A 20,181-nucleotide genomic window follows, 5' to 3' on the forward strand; every position below is an offset into this window, starting at 1 on the left:
CTTAATTTGAAATTGATCAGTTTTATTTATTTTTATCTTTTTAAGACAGGGTTCACTGTGAATTTCAGGGTGGTAGTCATGCTGGCCTCGAACTCACAGTGATCCTCCTGCCTCAACCTTCTGTGTTTTGGAATTACAGGCATGCACCACCACGCCTCATTCATCTGTTTTATTAAAGTATTGCTTATATCTTTACTCCTGACTAGAAACTGTATGTATCTGTATTTTGGGGGGGGGGTGGATGTTGGGTGAAGGGGCTTTTCTTCTGTTGCATTCCTTGCTGATTTTTAGGTGGAACTGGAAGAAGCTTTTCTTTTTTGTGGAGGGAAGTCAAATGAGATGATTTTCTTTTGCTAAAGATATAGTAGATAGGCAGACTTAGTTGCCCTTTGTCCTTTATGAAGGTAGGTCCATACCTACCTTTCCATACCTGCGAAAGTTCTTAGGTGGTTTCTCTGACTTCTGTGTCTGAGTTTTAGTCCTTTGAAAATGTGAAAACTTTTTTTTTTTAAATGTTGAGTAACAAACCCAGGGCCTCACACATGCATGGGCTGTATGGCTGAGCCATGATGCCAGTCGTTAAATTTTTTGATATGAACTCTTGACTTTATTGTAGTTAGTAAGCTGGGTAGACACCCAGGTTTTACCGAAGTCAGTGATGATGAACCTTTGGTGGTTACAGCCCCAGGTTACCAAACCTATGGCACATAGCTCTAGGGAGCAGTATTTCCCAGCCTACTCATTCAGACATTTTGAAGAGTCCCTAACCAAAATAAAGACGAGAATATGTTATTTTCCTTTGTCATGATTGCACTATTATTTCCTAGAAATTCTGTGTAGTGTCATTATATAGTATTACACTAAACAGCTACCTGGCTACTCATGCTCCCTCTGAATAATTTTTTTGGGGGCTTCAGAATAGTGACTATATTTAAACTATAAAAGTGGTATACACATTGGTGTGTATTATTTGCATATGTGTGTGGATATGAAAATTACTATTAAAAGACAACTGTTTGATAAATAGCAAGCATTTTTCACTGCTACGTTTTAAATTTTATTTGTTTTAGTGGGCCAGAGATTTAGCTCAGTGGCGTAAGTGCCTGCCTGGCAAGCGTGAGGTAGTGAGTTTAATTCTGATACCAAAACAGAGATTCCTCTTTAATTGCTGGGCGTGGTGGCACATGCCTGTAATCCTAGCTCTCAGGAGGTTTAAACAGGAAGATCTTGTGAGTTCCAAACCAGCCTGTCCTACAAAGTGAGTTTAAGGCCAGTCTGAACTGCATAGTGATATTACCCTATCAGTAATAATAATGAATTTTATTTGTTCCATTAAGACAGTTTTTATTTTTGTTTGGAGTTTTGACATAGTTCTTACTATGTAGTTGAGGCTGGTCTTGATTCAGCCTGTGGTACTTACTCCTGCCTCACCTCCAGAGTACTACAGTTTCAGGTGTGCACTCCCACATCTGGCTGCTTAAGACAGCCTTGACTGTAACATTGACTATTAGTGGGAAATAAACCGTTGTCTTAATTTTTTTCCCTAAAGGATTCAGCATTTGGAGGTAAACATGAAGCCCCATCCTCTCCAATCTCTGGTCAGCAGTGTGGAGACGATCAAAATGCTTCGCCCTCAAAGCTTTCAAAGGAAGAGTTAATACAGAGTATGGATCGTGTTGATCGAGAAATTGCAAAAGTAGAACAGCAGATCCTTAAATTGAAAAAGAAACAAGTAAGTGCTTGTTTTTATTACTTAATGTATTCTATGTGTGCTCATCTCCATAGAGAAGGTAATGTTGACTTTTCCATATAGATTCTTATATAAAAGAAATTGTGCCTTACTATATTGCATGATTTGCCTTTTTGCTATTTGCATAGTTTCATGCATTCATTTCTCTTGCTGTATTCTTTGTATACATTTTGGTTTTACTAGGTGATACCAAATTTGTGAAAATGGCAGTGACATTTTATACTCCCATTGACATGATGTGTATATATACTAGTTTGTGCATAACTTGCATTGACTTGATTTGGTTTTCATTTGGATGTGAAATAGTTCTCACTATTTTAATTTGCATTTTCTTGGTTAGGAATGAAACAATTTATTTCTCTTTATGGATTGTTTTTTATGTACATCATTTAAGTCTGATGTCTATATTTTTTGTAGTTTGAAAAGTTTTACTAGTGTATGTTTGTAGTATGTAATGATTAGATTGAGTTGATACATGGACATCTTAATTTCTTAACAATCTTAATTTCTTTTTAGATTTTCTTCTTTTCTCCTTCCCATTTCTTCCCTCCATCTGTTGGTCCTGTTCTCTATATTTTCCTATTTCGTTGTTTAATTTTAAGGTTTCCTAAAGTCTCTTGTCAGTTATTGTATATTAGATATAATCTAATTTGTGGCTTGTCTTTGTTTGAGACAGGTCTTGCTCTGTAGAATAGGCTGGTCTTAAACTTACTATGTAGTCTAGGCTGGCTTTGAATTTGCAGCAATCCTCCTGTCCCAGTCTCCCCAGTGCTGGGATTGCAGGGGTACATCACCGTGCCCACCACATTTAATTTTTTCAATAGCTTTTTTTGAGGGTGGATTTTTATTTTTTTAAGAGACAGATTATGTTGTGTTTCACAGACTGGCCCTGAACTGCTGGGCTCCAGTGATCCTCCTGCCTCAACTTTCAAGTAGCTGAACTCTAAGCATACAGCACTGCCCCTTTGCTCTTATGAATACTTTTAAAAAATTAAGATATAATTCAAATGCCTTGATTTTGAAAGCATACAGTCAGTGTTATTACCACTATGTAATGTTAGAACATTTTTATCACACTTGAAAAGAAACCCTTTAATCCTGAATCTCCATTTATAGTTATTCCCCTGTTTTTTTCTATTTCCATCCCCAGTTACTCATTTATTTCTATCTATGATTTTTCCATTCTGTACAATTCAGATAAACAGAATTATATAATACACGACATTTTGTGTTTGGTTTTATTTACTTAACATGCTTTCCAGATTCATCCATGTTCTATTCTGCAACAGGCTTTTATGGCTAAATAGTACTCTGTTGCATGAGTATACCATATTTTATTCAACAGTTGATGCACAGTTTGCTCTAGTTTTTGTGTAGAAACATGTTTTTCTTTATTTTTTTAAATACACACCTAGGAGTGGAATTTTTACCAAGTAATGTGGTAAGGCAAGTCTATGTTTAAATGTATGAGGACTGCCAAACTGTTTTCCAGTGCCCTTCTGCCATTTTGCATTCCCATTAGCAGTGACAGCTCTGCCTTTTCTGTTTACTTACTAATCTGTATTATCTTCCCGTTTGTGTGCGAATGTTTAGCTATGCTAATGAATGCGAAGTGGTAGTTCATTGTGATTTTGATTTGTACTTTTTTAGTGATGTTTTCCTTAATGACATTTTAATGTCTTTTCATGTGCTTATAGGCCATTTGTATTTTTTAGAGATATGCCCATTCATATGCTTTGTTTATTATTTAATTGGGTTATTCATATTATTCACTTTTGAGAGTTTTTATATTTATATTTTGGATACTAGGGCCTGTATGTTATCTTTTTATTTCCTTGGTGATATCCTTTGATGCATAAAATTTTAAAAATTTTATTGATGTCTAATTTATTATTTTGTTTCAATTACTTGTGCTTTGAGTATCATATCCTGAGAAACATTGTCTAATCTACGGTCACAAAGATGTACACCTGTGCCTTCTGTAAGTTTTATGGCTTTAGCACTTGTATTTGGGTCTTTGATAAGAATTGTGGTATTAAGTGAATAGAATTTCTTTACATTTTGTATAAGGCAGTTTCTTTTTTTTTTTTCTTCCCTGGTAAGGAGGCTCAAATTCATGACCTTGTGCCTGCCAGGCAAGTGTTTATGCCACTGAGCTAAATCCCCAGCCCCAAGGCAGTTTCTTTTCTTCTTCTTCTTCCTCCTCTCTCTTTCTCTCTCTTTTTTTTTTTTGGTCTTCTTTGAGACAGAATTGTGGTGTCCAGTTCAGGCTGGCCTTGAACTCACTTTGTAGCCCATGCTGGTCTCAAACTTGGCATTGATCCTTCTGCCTCAGCCTCTCGAGTGCTGGGATTATATCATGTATCACCAGAGTTTCATGGTTTGCTTCTTAACATTCTTCATCCACAGGAAATTGATTTTTGTGTCAGTCTGAAGTTAGTGGCAAAAATTCAAATTTGTATTATATTGGTGATTAACTGAATAGTCCATTCTTTCCCCAGCTGTTTATAATATTGGGTCCATTATAATCCATGTTTTCATCTATATATGGATTGATTTCTAGGCTTTGGATTTTTTTCCTTGGGTCTGTCTTTGAAATATTCATGCAGAAATGTTATAGATTCTCCTAATCTCTAGAGATTGATAGTAATTCTTACCCACAAGAAAAGCCCTGTTGTAAGCATGTTTCAGTTATTTTTAAAGTTGTGAGTTCAACTTTTTTATTGGTACCAGGGATCGAACTCATGACTGCGCGCTTGCAAGACAGGCAGGCACTTAACGCTGCTAAGCTAAATCGCCAGCCCATGCATTCAACTTTTAGTATCATGTTGTTTGGTTGCCTGGAAAATCTTTCTGGAATTTTAATTGGAATCATGTAAAATGTAGAAATTAATTTGAGGGGAACAATATCTTTATACTGTTGAATCTTCCATTGTATAAATATGGTAGTATCTGTCCATTTTTTTTTCTTTTTCTTTTAAAAATATGAGCATTTGAGCTGGGGATTTAGCTCAATTGCTTATATTTTTCTTCTGGTATCAGGAATTGAACTCATGACCTTGGTGCTTGCCAGGCAGGCACTTACACCACTGAGCTAAATCCCTGGTCCTTCTCTGTCCATTTCTTTTTTTTTTTAATCTTTTTCCTTTTTATCGGTACCGGGGATCTAACTCACGACTGCCTGCTTTAAAGGCAGGCGCTTATGCCGCTGAGCTAAATCCCCAGCCCCTCTCTGTCCATTTCTTTAGAAATGTTTCATGGTCTAACTTTTGTCCATTAATACTTTACATGGAGTGTGTTAGATTCAGCCTTCAGTACTTTATATTTTGTATGCTCTTGTTTATAATATGTTTTTTAAAATGACATATTCCTAACTGTTGCATTTGACTTTTTTATATTGACCAACAGATTCCTTTAAATTATTGGGTTGTTTTTTTTTTTTTTTTTGTCTTTTTCGTTTTTATCGGTACCAGGGATCGAACTCATGACTGCCTGCTTGCAAGGCAGGCACTTATGCCGCTGAGCTAAATCGCCAGCCCCTAAATTATTGTTTTGATGCTAATGGCTTATTTGTAGATTCTTTTGGGTTTTCGCATATGCAATGGTCATATCAATAGTTTTAAAAAATTAGAATTTTGTTTTTGGTTTTTATTCCATTGATTTACTTTTCTGTTGCCTTGTTCTGATTAAGACTAGTAACACACTGAAAATGGTCATTATTGTTTCTTGTCTTCTATAGGAATTTTTTTTTATATTTAGCCACTGATTATACACTCAGTTTAGTTCCCATTTATTTATGATGTTGCAAAGATCTTAATCATGAAGAAATGTTAAATTTTATCAAATGCTTTTTTTTTTTTTTTTAGTGCCAAGACCTCACGCTTGCCCCACAGGCGCTTGTGCCACTGAGCTAAATCCCCAGCTCAAGTGCTTTTATTTTAAAAATTTATTTATGTATCTATTTATTTTGGTTTCACTGTATGGTCCAAGCAGGCTTCAAACTTTTGGTGCTCTTGCGCCAGTCTCTTGAGTAGTGGGATTACAGGCATGCCAGACAAATGCTTATTTTTTTAAAAATACGTATTTTTTTGACATATTTTGATGATTATATAGTTTTTCTCCTTTAAGTCTCTTAAAATGAGCTATCTTGTTATACTTTTAAATCACCTGCATATTCCTAGGTTTAAGCAACCTAGTTTTGATACATTATCTGTTGGGCTTATTTTAAAATATATATTTAAAATAAATAAATAAAAATAGGTATTTGGATTCTTTTTAAAAATGTTTATGGAGTTCAGTTTATAATATTTTCGTATACTATTCTTAAGTGGTTTTGGTAATTGGTCATGTTAATGTACTGTTATACTATTTCTAAATCCTGAACTAGTCAAAAATTGACAGAATTTAAGCACTGGTAAAGTTAGATGGGCCTAGTGGATATTTTTTTTTTCTTTTTTCTTTTTTTTGTTTTTGAGAGACTCGATTGTTGACTGTTTTGAGGGACAGTGATACAGTAGGGCTGTCACATCAAGCTAGTCCTGTTTTGTTTTGTTTTGTTTTGTTTTGTTGGGACAGGGTCTCACTTTGTAGTGCAGGCTACAAAGTCCTCCTGCCTCAGCCTCTGGAGCGCTGGTATTATAGTTGTGCGCCACCATTCTTGGCATTTTGGTTTTTTAAAAAATTACTTTTCATTTTGAGACTGGGTCCCTTTTTTATTGAGCCCAGGACCTCACCCACGTAGGCCAAGTGCTCTAGCTTCACCTCTCAGTGTGATGATTCAGGTTTTATTTCTCCTGGAAGTGTTTTTTTTTTTTAATTTCATTTTTGGGAATATCATTGTACCTTTTAATATATTTTTGCTTTTTCCTTGCTTTGTTTGAATTCTGCTCTTTTATAACATTTTTTTGTTTTTGTTTTTTGAGACAGTCGCTTTACATTGCAGGCTGACATTGAATTCACTGTGTAGCCCGGGTTGGCCTCGAATTCAGAGCAGTCCTTCTGTCTCCTTGAGTGCTAGTGTGTGTCACCATATCTTTTTTATGACATTTTAAATTGGGTATTGAATACATTAATTTTGTAGCTTTTCCCCCTTTCCCTGTTTCTTTATACTCTAGGCATATCCTACTCCTTTTTAGTTGTAAAACTTTATTATGATTTCTTTTTTAATCACAGTATTCGTGGTGCTTTGAAACATTTCTATGTGTTTAATTACTTGGGTTATTTTTGTGGCTTGATTCCTAATGTTATTGTGGCTAGAACATAAGATATTTTTATAATTTTGAAAATTTTGGTTTTTAACCTACTATGACAGTCATTTATAATAAATATTGTTTCTATAGTAGTGCTTTTTATTGTGTCTGTTTCTCTTCCCAGCTCTTCTGCTGATAGTTACATAGTTCATACTTGTTTTAGTGAATTGACAGTGACATTGTTATTTCATGTAGTCAGTGACTTTGTAGGTTTATCTATGTATTTGTTATCTTAATTGTTCATCATTTCTTCTCCACGCTCAGATGTTCTATCTGGGGAAACATATTTCTGAGTATGAATATTCTTGAGAATTTCCTTTGTGCAGGTCTGATAGTTAACAAAAGTAGTATTTGTTTGGTTTTTATGATGAAAATACTGTCTAATGATTGAGAGATACTTTTGGGGTATGCAGCTGTTTCATCTTAGGACGCTTTCGTCTTCTCGCACCCTGCCCACCCCTACACCTTTCCAATACCGAGGACTGAATTCGGAACCTTTGCATTGAGCTGTATCCCCAGTACCGTCTCACCCTCCTTTAAAAATTATTTTATTTGAGACAAGATTTTGCTGTTGTTGCCTGTGACCAGATTAAACTTGTGATCCTTCTACCTCAGCCTCCCAGCAGATTTCCATTTTTAAGATATCAGCTCTTTGTCTAATGTTTATTCTTTTGTGGATAATCTGAATTTTCTCTCTGCTGCTTCCAGTATCTTCTTTTTCTTTAGGTTTGTTATTTCAACTCTGAAGCACTGGGGTGTGGGTATTTGTTTTTAAATGTGTCCAGCGTAAGTTTATTGAGCTTCTTAGTGTGATGGTTAAAAGTTTTTCATCAGTTCCAGGACATTATCATCACCCTTCCAGTGCTGGGAATCGAATCTGGGGAAATACCGTGTAACTGAGATATACCTTTCCCTTCAGCCCCTTTATTTTATTTTTTTTTTTAAACGAAAACCCTGGAGATATAAATTGTAATAATTCTTATCATCTGTGTTTGTTGGTTGTCTTTTAAAAAATATTTTTATGAGCACACTATCTTCAGTTTTAGTAATTATGTCTCGAATTTCTATTTGGCTCTTTTGCAAGTCTACCCAATCATTTTTTGAGTACTTTATTGAATCATACTACATTTTAATCATATATCTGACAATTCTGTTATTTTTTTGTCGGTCTGATTTTTGCTAATTTCTCTCAATATGTTGCGTTATGTATATAACATAGTAAATACTCAATAACATTATAATTAGTGATAATAAATACATTATGTGACCAGTATGGGATGCAGTGTACTAATTATCAGTAATGAAATATGTGGCCATTATGATATGTACAGAAACCAAATTACATTGAGGGATAGGTATAAAAGACAGCTGGAGTGAAGAAAGAGCATGTTATAGCTGGATAGAAACAGGTTAACAGGGGGGACATGGTGGCACTTGCCTGTAATCTCAGTACTCGAGAGGCTGAGTCAGCAGATTGCTGTGAGTTCAAGGCCAGACTACAAAGTGAGTTCAAGGCCAGCCTGAATTGCATAGTGAAACCCTATTGCAAAAAGACAAAACAAAAACAAATAGTTGTGGGGGGCTTTTGTTTCTGTGTTTATTTGCTTTTTTTTTTTTTTTTTTTGCCTTTCAGTGATGATTTAATCCTAGGTAGGTAGTAAGAATGAAATGTGATTTTTTTTTTTTTTCCTGAAGATAGTTTAATTCTCAATGGGGATTCTAAAAGGAAGTTCTCCACGCAAGCAAGAAAGAGCATGACTGAGGAATCTGTTCCCGTAAAAATGATACCAGAATTTCAAGGATTTCCTTTTTGTTTATAAAAGATTACAAGATCTAAGTATTTCCAGTTCCAAAGTGGAAATGTTCTTATAAGCTACTCTCTTGGAATATTTGCATCTTTTCATTTGAGTGTGATTTGACTTAACAGGAGTAAAAGCTTTGACTATCAGTGTTATTTGGTAGTGCAGATAATTTTTTTCTTCTAGACTTCACCTATCTTTACCTGATGTTCTTTTTTATCATTTTAGGCAAGGGACTTAGCTCAGCTAGGTTCCAAGCACGATTAGGTGGTGAAATACACTTAGAGGGCAAAGCAAACAACTCCCTGCTTACTTGACTAATAATGACGTGATGTTTAGTGAGCATTTATCATTATAATGTACTTTGTATCTTTTAAAACTATTTGATAGGCTTTTATCTGTTGTCACTACTTCACATGAGTGGTAGATACTTGCTTAGGATTGAGGCAAGGACCCAGAAGGGTCCTAGACTCACATAAAGAATGACCCTAAGGCTCAGTACAGAGAGACTCCTGCTTTGTAAGCAAAGACTGGAGTGCTTGCTGTAAGATAAGGTTGGGAGTTGGGGTGCCGGGGTGTTGTGTTAAGAGCTAGCCCTCCAGCTCTTTTCTACCATATTGTTCCCACAAGACCTTAACATATACTATGTACAGTAGTATTATTCCGGTGCCACCAGAGGTCATTGTGATGGAGGTATTAAACTTGATTTTTCTTACTGTTTTACTTTAAATTTTTACTTAAAATATGGACGTTTCCCCTTAGTTATGTGTCTTTGAGTGACTTACGGAATTTAGATACTATTCAAATCTGATTGTTTTTCTTTAAGCCCTTGGGTTTATGAGACCCTTGTAGATGAAATGGTTTCCTTACGGAACCGGCAAGCATTTTGTGTGTGTTATCTCTGGTGATTAATTACTGGTGGGGCGATGTGCAGCAGATATCTGACTCTTCCTTTCTGGGTCTCTTAGCAACAGCTTGAAGAAGAAGCAGCTAAACCTCCTGAGCCAGAGAAGCCTGTATCCCCTCCTCCTGTGGAGCAGAAACACCGCAGCATTGTCCAAATTATTTATGATGAAAATCGGGTAAGCTTGTGCCTTCTCTGATATCATGGACCTTTAAACCCATCTGACACTGCCTTCTGTAATTTTGAATATACTCCATTGTAATTATATGAAAACCTGGTTTCTGTTTTATGTTTTATATTGTATAGATGTTATTTAAACAAGTAGACTTTTTGCAGCTCAATCTCCTGATACATAAATACCGAGAAGCAAATTTAGTGGTACATCATACAAGTTAGCCATTCTGTAGATTTTTACTTCTTGAGAAGGATTTAATACCAATCCTGACAACATATCTATAGAGATATGTTATTTGAAGTAGAAGTGAGCTCTGTTACCAGCTTCAGGATTGATAGACAGGTTACGGTTGAACTTCAAGATAGACTGTGACCTCTTTCTTGGTAGACTTTCTTGGTTTGTTTGTTCATTTAAAACAGTGTGTTGTTCTGTGGTTCAAGCTGGCCTTCAACTCACTGTGTGGCCCAGGCTGGCCTCAAACTTGCCTCAGCCTTCTGAGTGCTGGGGTTATAGGCCTGTGCCACCATGCCTGGCTTGCAGTTTTTATTTTTATTAAAATAATCTCTCCCAGGGGCTGGGGATTTAGCTCAGCGGCATGAGCGCCTGCCTTGTAAGCAGGCAGTCGTGATTTCGATCCCTGGTACCGATAAAAAGGAAAAGGAAAAAAAAAAAAAATCTCTCCCTTCATATTCTTAATTAAAATATTCATGAATTTAGGAAAACCTGACTTCAATTTTGTGTATCATTTTGGTAATGACAAGATTAGTTTTTGGTCAAAACCTGGCCCAGATACTAGCAGTTAAAGAGAAACTTACTTTACCTCAATATTAAAAAAAAAAAAAAAAAAATCAGAGCTGCTTCAATAGCAGGCTTCCAGAAGTCCACAATCCAAAATGTATTAATAGGTTTAAATACTGTCTGAGAAGACAGACTTCTCAACTAATGCTTAGGGTCAGAGCTGGGATTGTTGTTGCATATTATTTGCTTTATCGTGAGTTGACTCATCAATTTGTTTTACGTACATAGGTTTTAATATTCTAGTAGCCAGATTTTAAAGGAAATTGGCCTTTAAAAAACAACTGTTCTAGGATGTAGCTCTGTGAAAAGAATTTCCTAGTATGTGCAAGACTGTGGGCTCCATACACTGAAGAGGAAAAAGAAAAAGGAAAGCAACTGTGAATTAGTAATTTAACATTTACAGGAATCCACTTGGATTCAGATGTACATATGTATTATTGTCCATATATTATGTATAGAGAGTCTAGTCATCACCTATGTAATACTTACACATTTAAGTGTCACAGGCAGGGGAAAATGGTCACATTAATAATTTTTCTGGGATGATGTCAGAGTGGGTCTAGGTTAGTCTAGTTTAGTGGGACTAAATTCAGAATAATCAATATAAAATCCAGTGATAGTGGAGGGCAGTAGGCAAGCAAGTGCCATTTATAGAAAGGGAATCTGGCCTAAAGAGACAATTACCCTTTGATTAACAGAAGCCAAAAATTAAGGAGTTTCATGTGAAATCTGATTTTTAAGAAAAACTGCTTGAAATTGCAAGACACTTTTATGGGCTGCTGGCTTCTGGGCTCTTCGTGACTTCAGAGATAAGTAAATTGATGTTAGTCAATAAAAATGGAAATCAGTAATTTTTTTGTTATATAAAGTGCTGACTTCTTAAAAGATGAGTTAATTTTCAAATAAATCGGATATTTATTGAATGAGGATTTTTGTTTGTTTTATCTTTTGAGACAGAATCTCACCGTATAGTGCAGGCTGAGCTTGAACTCAATTATGTATCCTAGGGTGGCCTCTAACTCACAGAGCTCCTCCTGCCTCAACTCCCCTGGTGCTAGGATTATAGGCATGCACCACCATGCCTTGCTGAATGAGAGTTTTGTATGTTTGTTTGTTTTAGTTTTTCTGCTTTTATATTTTTGAACGAGTTTTAAAATGAAGCCTTGCCTTCAGGTTTAAACAGTTCATCTGGGTGTGGTAACACATGCTTGTGATCCCAGCACTCAAAGCCTGAGGCAGGAGGATTGCTATTAGTTTGAGCCTAGCCTGAGCTGCATAGTGAGACCATGTCTCAGAAAAGCTAAAACAGAAACTAAACATAATAAAACAAAACCAATTCCAATATTCATTAATTCTGTGGTTGCTTTATTGGCACGTGAGGACTAAAAAACTTTTGAGTAAGAGCTGATAAAAGATTTAGTTTCAAACTCACAACCTCATGCTTGTGAGGCAGGCACTTGAGCCGCTGGGCTAAATCCCCAGCCCCTTACAGTTATTTTCATTAGATAGCATAGTACATGTTTCTTAATGCCCGTCAGCAAAATTTAAAAACTCTTGTCAGCCCTCTTTTTGTTTTAGCATTTACCTCTTGGTTGTTCTTCATTCTTTAAAGAAATGCAAGTGTGAAATCTTAGTATTGGCTACCTTCTAACACTGAAGAATGTCTTTAGCTCAGTGACTGTGGAAATCATCTTTTCTTTCATATGCTTCCCGTAAGGTACCCACGGCTAGTCACTTGCTGCAGGAGTCCTTCTGCTGTTCTAGAGTCATTGCAGGGGCTCCTGGAGGGCACAGCAGAGCTCGGCTGGGCCTCGAAGACAGGCTTTCCCACTCTCACTCTAGTACTCCTCTTGCCTTACTGTGCTGTCTTTGGCAAGGCCTCCACTGCCTCTGTAGCTTTTGCTATTTTTCTAGTATTGGGGATTGAGCCCCTCTTTAAGTTTGAGATGGAGTCTCTAAGTCATCTAGCTGGACTCACACTTCTCATCCTCCTCCCTCAACCTCCCAGAGTGCTAGGATTTACTGACATGTACCACCACCTGGGTCTCTGTAGCTTTTCAAAATTAACAGCCTTACCTGTTTTGACACCGTAGGCAAGGAGTGGCAGGGTAACGATGAGAGCACATCTCTTTTTATTCCTTGTGTAGCAGCATTCTACACAGGTTAGAATTGAGCACCACTTTAGAGGTAGCTACCACTATGATGTATAAGAAGTCATTTTTTTACTTACAAGGTAGTGGGGATAAGGCAAATGCATGAGAGAGACTAATTTAAAGCTCCTTACACAAACGTTAACTTCCATCATAAACTCCAGAGTTTGTGTAGTCTTTATAAACAGACTAATTTCATGGGCTATTTTTAACAGTTCTATTTTGCATTTTTCTTCTCAATTGAAGCTTCCAAAAATATTTGTAAGTGCTTTGATTGCAGAATAAAAATACATATAGAAAGGTTGTTGTTGGAATGTAGTAGTTTTCAAAAAAGCTTGCTTGTGTTTTGACTGGGTGATTTCAAAGGGTGTGACAGCCAGAGCAGAGAAGGAGTAGATTGCGCGTGTTTAGCGCCCGCTGCTCCAGTCATCCAGGCCAGTCCCTTAGTCACTTGCGTACATTGAGTCCCTAGAGAACTCAGTCCTGTCTCGTAAGTACTGTCTGGTCAGTTACTTTTTTGCCATTAGTTTAAGTAATGTTTTATCTCTCACAGTAAATGATTCTGTTTCCTTTAGTCCTAAATATTTTTTTTCTAACCGATCTTGCACCCATTACATGATTCTCAAACCAAAAACTTGATAATTTTCTACTTTCTAAGGACAGTCCAAACTTTTTATCAGTGTTTACATGTCTGTATAACTGGCTTTGCCTTGAAACTGTTTCCCTAATGCCCTACCAGAACAGGTTTTGAATGTTCTCTTGAAAATGTTGGTACCTTTATCCCTACACTGCTGTTCCTGCTTTCAGGTAGTCTAGTTTGTCTTTTGTGTCTATGCAGATAGTTCAAATATTATGTCTCTGAGGCTTTTTGTTTCACATTTTTTTGTTAGTACATTAATTGTTTTCATATGCACCCCGGTGTGGATCAGTGATAGCCAATTTTTGGACCTTTGAATGACAAACAGTCTGAGGTAGCACATGTGCCACAGGTTCATTGCCACTGATGTAGATTATTTTATGTTAGAAAGTGGCAAATTAAATATATTACTTGATATTTACTTTCTACTGAGTACTTTGAGTACTCAAAGTAGATATTTCCTTTGTTCAATTGAAAACAAGCTCATGCTTTTCAGAGATCACTTTGCTGTCCTGTAGTATAAAGATTGGCCATTTTATGGTATTTAATATTTTAAAATTTCTATTAAAAATAACATTAATGGTAGCTACTGTTAATTATAGGTTGTCTTGTGGTGAAGTATTGTGTTGATTACATTGTTCTGATCTGCTTTATGTCCTCTTTTGTCTTAATCTCCTTAAAATAAAAAAAATTTAAAAAATAATATTAATGAAAGTTATGCAGAATGTTTAGGGGATTTGCTTCTCTCGCCCCTCTCGTCTCTCTCTTTCCCTTCTCTTCCCTTCCCTTCCCTTCGTTTCCCTTTCTTACCCTTCCCTTCTGTTCTCTTTTCTTCGAGACAAGGTCTTGCTATGCAGTTCAGGCTGGCCTTGAACTCACTGTATAGCCCAGGCTGGCCTCAAACTTGCTGCAATCCTCCTGCCTTGGCCTCCCGAGGGCTGGGACTACAAGTTTGTATCACCATGCCTAGCAGGGGGATTTGTTTCTAATGTCTTTATTGCCTCTCTAGTTTCTTAATATGTTTACTTTTAACAACTAGCCAATTCTTAAGATACTGCTTTCTCTGTAGATGTTAAACTTTGACTAAATTTAGTGAGGAAAGAAATGAAAATTAGAATATTTCATCCAATTATATAAAAGAATACTTGAAAATAAGGCTAAGGTCAGCTGTGGTTTAGTTTTATTTATTTATTTATTTATTTTTGTACCAGAGATTGAACTCATGACCGCATGCTTCTCAGGCAGGGGCTTATGCCGCTGAGCTAAATCCTAGCCCTGTAGGTTAGTTTTAGGTCAGTATCTTGAAACAGGTGATTATTTTCTCTTTAAGTAATGTAATTTTTAATTACACTGTACAATAATGTCTTTATCTCTAGAAAAAAGCAGAAGAAGCGCATAAAATTTTTGAAGGTCTTGGCCCAAAAGTTGAACTGGTGAGTAAGAAGTATCTTTTTTCATTTTTAGTGCTTTAGTTTTTGTAGTAACTTTTCTTGTGAGAAAGTGAGATATGGTTTAGGATGAAGTGGGTGTACACAGATGGGCAAGAAGTTTTCAATGATGATGAATGAGTTTTGTTACTTTTGAAGGAGCATCATCCTGAGCATGTTTTTGCCTAAACAGTCAGTCACTCTAGGTCACTCAGCGGGGTGTGCTGGCACTTGCCTTGCCTGCAGTCTGAGTACTCTGGGAAGGTAATGTGGAAGATCACAAGTTGGAGGACAGCCAAAGCAATTCAACAAGACCTTGTCTCCCCCCCCCCCCCCAAAAAAATCTGGGCATGTAGATCAGTGTAAAGATCCTGAGTTCAATCCCCAACCCCACAAAAATAAAGACAAGAAAATAAAGAAACTCTTTGAATCATTATTAGCATAATGGCTTTGCTGAACTTTCCATTGTTTTTGGAATTAAAAATCTATAAATAGGCTGGGGATTTAGCTCAGTGGCACAAGCACCTGCCTGGCAAACTCGAGGTCGTGAGTTCGATCCCCAGTACCAAAAAAAAAAATCTATAAATAGACATTTTGTCATAGAATACATTGAGTTTATAAGTTTTGCTTGTTTGTTTGAGAGAGGGTCTCACTGTGTAATGCAGGCTGGCCTTGAACTCGGGGGTGCTCCTGTTGTAGCCTCCCAAGTGCTAGGATTACAGATGTGTGGCACCACACCTGGCTAAGAGTTTTTTTTTTTTTTTTTTTTTTTTAAACGTGACATTTTTAGAAGATGAGGTTATTTAGAGAATCTAGAAGTCAGGAGGTTTTGGAGGGCATGCTATAGTATAGAATCTTGGCTTATTATAGAATCTAGGCTTTAAAATCTAGGCTTCTTTGTCTCTTTGTAGGTATAGGTACATTTTATACATTATTGTTTGATTTATTTTATAGCCACTCTATAACCAGCCATCGGATACCAAGGTGTACCATGAGAACATCAAGACGTAAGTGTTTATCATCTTTGGACTTCTTCAGTTTAAAACCATATATTCTATAAAGAGATCATTTTTGTTATCTGCTGACATTATTATAACATAGCGTAGGTGTGTTTTAGATTTGTGTAATTGCTGTTGTTTTACTATATGTTATCTTTCACTGGCTTCTTGGGGGTTGGGGTAACAGCTTTGAGTTTCCGAGGCAAAAAAAAAAAGAAATAAATTATTGCATAAAACTAGCTGGTTTTATAATCTGCTAGTAAAAAAAGAAAGGTGGATACTTAAGATTGAAATGGCTTACCTTGAGGCTTGAATTTTTTGCCTCCTGTTTTGTCTTTTTTTCAGTGGAGTACCTGCAAGGCGCATGATGAAGTAAGATAATGAAGCTTTTTCATTTAAGACTAGTGATGACACCGTCCCCTACCAAGCCACATCTGCCATTGCAAAGTAGAAGTGCCACGGATCATTTTATCATTATTCAAAATCCTATTCTAGGGAAATCCCTTCCATGACTCTTGCTAATGACGGTATTTGTAGATCCTTCTGCCATTTAATGTCCTGGTGCCTGGAAGCCCTCCGTCACCTCATGTGGGTGAGGAGGCTGCTCCAGAATGTAGTTTGCTTAGCCTTGCTCATCCTAGTACCAGGCTTTTATGGATACAGATCTTGGAATAAGAAAATAAGTGAAAAGAATATCTAATTTCTTGATCTGATTGAAGTAAGAAAGGAAGCTAGGTAGATATCCTACTTTCTTTAATTATCATACTTTAAGAGCATTTTAGGTGACTTATTCTCTGTGACAAAAATGTGTTTTTGTTTTTTTTTTTTTTTACGTTATATGTATTTGTTAAGTATAACCAGAGCATTATAATTACTAGTATAGTTACTAATGAACACATTGCTGTTTATACATATTTTTTCTTTTTTAAAATTTCTGAGTGTGTACAATAGTTGACTACTTTGCAGAACTGGTGGCAAACATAATTTGCATGGTAGTATGCATGAAAAACATAAAATTTTAATAATTTTAACTTTTGTTAAGTAAGTGGTTCATAGTAACAGTCATATACTTAAGAATTTTCTATGAGATGGTGCTGTGGTCTTTATAATCCTTGAAGTAGATTAGGTAAACTCAAAATATATCTTTGTTTTGGAAATGTTTAGCTATTTTAACATTTTTAAAATGGAGAATAGCAGATAAAGCTAGTTGGCTTTTAATGACTTTTTCCTACAAAGCTTTAGTTTATATTTGTGCTTTGTTTTCTCTCCCTCACTGTAAGCTAGAGAGCAGCTCTGTCTTGATTTAGTTCATGTTATTCACGTTGCCTGTTGATTGCTAATCACAGTGTCCTGAAGTGGGTTACTGACTGGCTGACCGCATTTAAATTCTCAGGAAGCATTTAAAATTGTATTTGTTAATTGTTATTTGCTTTTGAGTAGTATCTAGTTATAACTAGAGAAAACTGAAGATGTGGAAATGCCCCCACTGTACACTGCCTTGTGAAATAACTTCCCAGCTGCATGCATCCCTGTGAATTGTGCAGTAACCTTTCATTCATCAGCATCATTTGCGCTGGATGAAATACCAAATGTACCTTTTAATAATTCTTTGCATCTCTTGGCTACTTTTTCATATACCCAGCTCCTGATTGTACATGCTTATTTGAGTGGAGCCAGTGTCACTGTTAGTCCCGAGTGGCAGATAATCCAAAAAATTACTTCTACTTGCCTTGGCTTTGTATTTATATTTGAATAATCTGCTTGAAACCTTTTCTGGAAGTAGGTGGGGTATAAATATTTGTATCTGAACCTGCATGTCATTGTTTCTGAAGGTCACAATGCTTCCGATTTAAAAAGTGAAACTTAAGATATAGGAAAAATCTTTCTATCATGTCACATTGCTTCTTAGGGTGGATTGTATCATTCCTGTGATGGAAGAAAATCTTCTGCATAAAACACTAGTCACCTATCTCTAAGTGTGTTGGTGTATGGTCTCCTCATAGGAGGGAGATCAGCCTTTAACCTTACGTAGGGAGGTACCTAAAAAAGCTTTTCCTTCTCTTCTACCTCCCTTCCTCTAAGAATATGCAAAAAGATGTTGATATCACCAGACTCCTTATCAAGAAGCAATGTCTGTGCAGTTAAAATTTGAAAATAATATATGACCTATAATTGAATGTATTAATTAAAAATTAACTGTTATATTCCTGTAGAATGGGAGGGATTTTAGTCAACTCTAATTACTGTAAGAATTACAAATTTTGCAGAGTGAAAAAATTAGGGTTACTTTTCATCAGAGATTCTTAAGTGATTTTTGCCTGTTTTACAGTGTCTCTGGAAAACAAAAGTGAATACATCATTACATTGTGCTTTTTCTTAATGTCATGCAACCATATTTTTCTCTTCTAGAAACCAGGTGATGAGGAAAAAACTCATTTTATTTTTTAAAAGAAGAAATCATGCAAGAAAACAAAGGGTGAGGTCCTATCCTTGTTAACTGAAATTTGTACAGCTTTCCCATTCATGCTCATTTAGGCATTCACTTTCCCACTAATGAAAATGGTTCTTGATGACATTGAAAATAAATGCTGATTTAGAAAGTAACTGTACATGTAACTTAAATATGAATCAAATTATAGTAATATTTGATTATTACATTTAATATCATCAAATTAATTTCATTGGTCATCTGTGTATAATATTTTGATGTAGCCAAAAATAAAGGAAATGGTGAGTAGCTTAAAAGACAGTAAAGAAAAGTAGAAGTATGCTTATTTAATTTCTTAAGTTTCAAAAGAATGTGGGTAAGGTTTAGTTCCTCCAGTTAGACATTGCTGTTTCTTATGAGAAACTGGGTCAGCTATAGTTTGGCCTTCTCGAATTAAAATAGTTTCTTATGTTTAATTATATTATTTGTTGGCCAAAATTTTTGTGGTTATAATCATAAAAGTTGAGATTCAGAAAATACAATGTCTGTATTCTTATTTTTATAATATGAGCATACTAATTTTATAGACAAACTTGATACGTTTACATTTAGATGTTTAGGAAGCAAAACATAAAATCCACAAAAATAAACTGTACTTTACGTTTAATGACGTTACAGTTTAATAAGTTGTAAAGCTCAAGAGTTAGCAAGTTCTATTTGTGTGAAATTTATAATGTTCTAATTTGACAGTTTACTCTTTTAGATATTATCTTAAATTACCGGTTCTCAACTTTTGTATTGCTGAGAACATATAAATATTAAGAAATTAGCTCATATATTTTTCCCCTGTCCAGTCATTGTAGTTTAATTGCTGGTGCTTGCTAAATTAGCTCTCTAGTTATGTAAACACAGGAACATAGACTGTTTTCACAGATTAGTGAGTCATTATACAGTTGTGTTTACTGGTCTGTTTAATATGGGATGTGTACTCTGGCTCGTGTATTCTATAAAGATCAGTAAAATAGCCATATAGTTTATACCTTAAGAGATGAGTCAGCCGGCAAGTACACTATTGTGATCATGCATTTGTCACACACAACGTAACTGTGAGAGCATGCTGTAACAGGGACATCTAATGCAGCTACGAACCAAAGGGACATACACAGAAAACTAATTCTCTGCAAACGTGTGCAAGCAGAGAGAACAAAGGAAGTGAGCTGGAGTATGGCTTGGCTGTAGCTTGGACTGAGCTGGAGGGTGGAGCGCGAAATGCATCTGCTAAGGGAAGGCAGGGCTGGGTCCTACACTGTCTTGGAGGTCACCTAGGAGATTTCGAATCAGATACTGATGGTGCCTTTTAAATTGGTAAACATAGGAGGTAAAATACTCAGGTTTGTATTTTAAGAATTTATCTCTAACCACACATCAAGAATACAAGGGAGAACCTTAATAAGCCTCTGCTGTTTCAACTGTGATGAATGATGATGTTGGCCTGGATTAAGGAGGTGTAGCAGTAAGGATGGAAAAAGGTGAAAAACTCAGAAGGGATGCAGGAGTTGGGAAAAAGTGACCCAAAAGGGGTCACGATCTGAGTGTGAGGAACAAGTATCTTTTCCAGTTCCTTTTTCTTGAGTTGATGGATGTTGACAAGTTTTCCTGAGTCCTTCCTTGCTTTTCTCTATCCATGTATTATCAAATTTGTACCCAAGTATGTATCTATAATGAAAAGTTCTTCTTTTTTGTTTAAAAAATGGAATCATAATTTATCTACATGCATTAATTATTGATTTCATGTATTTCACTGGATTTCTTTTTTATGTAAAGTACAGTGATTTTCTGCCTTTTTAACCCTGTCAAAAGTGATTG

The 20,181-nt window shown here is 35.9% G+C and overlaps 1 protein-coding gene across 19 annotated transcripts in view; it reads left to right on the forward strand.

Annotated features, from left to right (window-relative positions):
* Ncor1 (nuclear receptor corepressor 1) overlaps positions 1-20,181 on the forward strand; it is a 152,723-nt gene that overhangs the window by 41,728 nt on the left and 90,814 nt on the right. For 13 of the 19 annotated variants that reach the window (XM_063242447.1, XM_063242441.1, XM_063242453.1 and 10 more), the window contains 6 exons: positions 1,550-1,732; positions 9,767-9,880; positions 14,839-14,895; positions 15,844-15,896; positions 16,233-16,259; positions 18,297-18,363. In XM_063242447.1, the coding sequence (XP_063098517.1) occupies positions 1,550-1,732; positions 9,767-9,880; positions 14,839-14,895; positions 15,844-15,896; positions 16,233-16,259; positions 18,297-18,363 (501 nt within the window). Of the gene's footprint in view, positions 1-1,549; positions 1,733-9,766; positions 9,881-14,838; positions 14,896-15,843; positions 15,897-16,232; positions 16,264-18,296; positions 18,364-20,181 lie in introns of those variants that run through there. The other 6 variants (XM_063242449.1, XM_063242451.1, XM_063242459.1 and 3 more) reach the window with 2 other exon arrangements.

This window comes from Cavia porcellus, unplaced genomic scaffold (assembly GCF_034190915.1).
Source record: "Cavia porcellus strain 051 isolate PalLab524CR breed Dunkin Hartley unplaced genomic scaffold, mCavPor4.1 scaffold_32, whole genome shotgun sequence".
NCBI lineage: Eukaryota > Metazoa > Chordata > Mammalia > Rodentia > Caviidae > Cavia > Cavia porcellus.